Consider the following 1595-nt stretch of genomic DNA (forward strand, 5'->3'; position numbering starts at 1 on the left):
CTGCCCCCCCCCGAGCCTCCCTCCTGCAGTGTGTCCCGCAGTGTAACAGGCGCTCTGGGTGATGCCTGGGCCATGATGCGCACATGTGTACGTGATACATGCCGAGGGGCCACACAGGACTGTCCCTTTCCTTTTTGGTGTTCTTGTCCCTGAGCTGCTCTTGAGGTGGTTGGGGTTGAGTGAACCAGAACTGGTTTAACCTGGATAGGAATCAATTCTCCCATCTTTGCACCAGCCTGCACAAGGCCCTGCAGAAGCAAACGCATCTGAATACTAGCCCAGGGCAAATATAATAGGTGAGGTGAATCTGCTCCACGGAAGGGAAGGGAACAGTGTGTCTTGACACCCCTCCATACGTGATTCTTAGATGAGCCACTGCTCAGAGCAGTCCTGGCACACAGCCCCCCACCCCACTGCCCCTCAGCTGTGCAGCTAAACCTGGGACATCATCCTGGTCTGGGACACATCGGGGTCTGAGCTCAAGCTTCCTGTAACATTTTGGGTTTCCTTGTTTGGTGTTTTCCTCAGATTCACATGTTCTTCCCTCCCCCACTCCCGGGCCCTCCACGTGTCTGCCCAATTACTACCGCTGCAGCAGTGGGGCCTGCGTGATGGACAGCTGGGTGTGCGACGGATATCGAGACTGTATAGATGGCTCGGACGAGGAGGCCTGCCCCTCGCCTGGTAAGTATGGCCCCAGTCCTGACCCGGGCACCTGCTTCAAGGAGAGGACCTTTGAGGCTGCACCCTGGGTGGCCCAGGGCAGTGCCCTGCCCTGGGGGACTCTGCTCTGTGGCCAGGCTCCTTCTCACCTCCAGAACAGGGAGATCCCTGGGCACTCAGAAGTCATCTTCCCTCACTGCCCTCTGTACCTGGCTGACCACCGTGGCTGCTTCCTCTCCCAGGAGGTTACCGTGGGGATTGTAGGGAAGGTCTCTGTACTAAACTCTGCTAAATCTCTGGTTTGCTAGTTGGCAGCCATCCTATTAAAAGAAGGGTAAGCAGTGCCATCTAGTGGCTGAACATGGCAAGGCACCTGGAGGTCTGTGCTTTCACTTTGTTGCTGGAAGCCGGGATAAACCCTGAGACCCTCGTCAAGGCGCCCCGGTAACTGCAGGCAGAACTGTGTCTTTTTCTCAACAGGTTTCCATTTCAGAGTCAGTTATAATAAGAGAATAGATCATCACTTGCCACGGTTTATATAATTCTTTTCAGCAAATTCCTAGATCCTTTAAGACTGTTTTCATCCCATCTCTTCTCTGTTTAAAATCGTGAGTGGTGGGATTTCCCTGGCAGTCCACTGGTTAAGACTTCACCTTCCAATGCAGGGGGCTCAGGTTCAATCCCTAGTTGGGGAGCTAAGATCCTACATGCTTTGTGGCCAAAAACCAAACCAAAACGTAAAAAACAGAAGCAATACTGTAATAATTCCATAAAGACTTTAAAAATGGTCCACATCAAAAAATCTTTTAAAAAAAAAAAAAAGTAACTTTTTAAAAGGCTCATCACTGGTTTATGCTTGTCCTCTTGTCCAGAAGATAGACCCTAACCCTTGAGTCCTATTTTCAAGGCCCTGTTTGAGCCCTGTTAGACCC

At 51.5% G+C, this 1595-nt stretch overlaps 1 protein-coding gene across 4 annotated transcripts in view; it reads left to right on the plus strand.

Moving 5' to 3' along the window:
• The window catches only part of SORL1 (sortilin-related receptor, L(DLR class) A repeats containing), a 171234-nt gene that overhangs the window by 133207 nt on the left and 36432 nt on the right, over positions 1 to 1595 (plus strand). For all 4 annotated transcript variants that reach the window (XM_010830503.1, XM_010830500.1, XM_010830499.1 and 1 more), the window contains one exon: positions 529 to 684. In XM_010830503.1, the coding sequence (XP_010828805.1) occupies positions 529 to 684 (156 nt within the window). The remainder of the gene's footprint in view (positions 1 to 528; positions 685 to 1595) is intronic.

Source organism: Bison bison, unplaced genomic scaffold (assembly GCF_000754665.1).
Source record: "Bison bison bison isolate TAMUID 2011002044 unplaced genomic scaffold, Bison_UMD1.0 scf7180017864518, whole genome shotgun sequence".
In the NCBI taxonomy this organism is placed as follows: domain Eukaryota; kingdom Metazoa; phylum Chordata; class Mammalia; order Artiodactyla; family Bovidae; genus Bison; species Bison bison.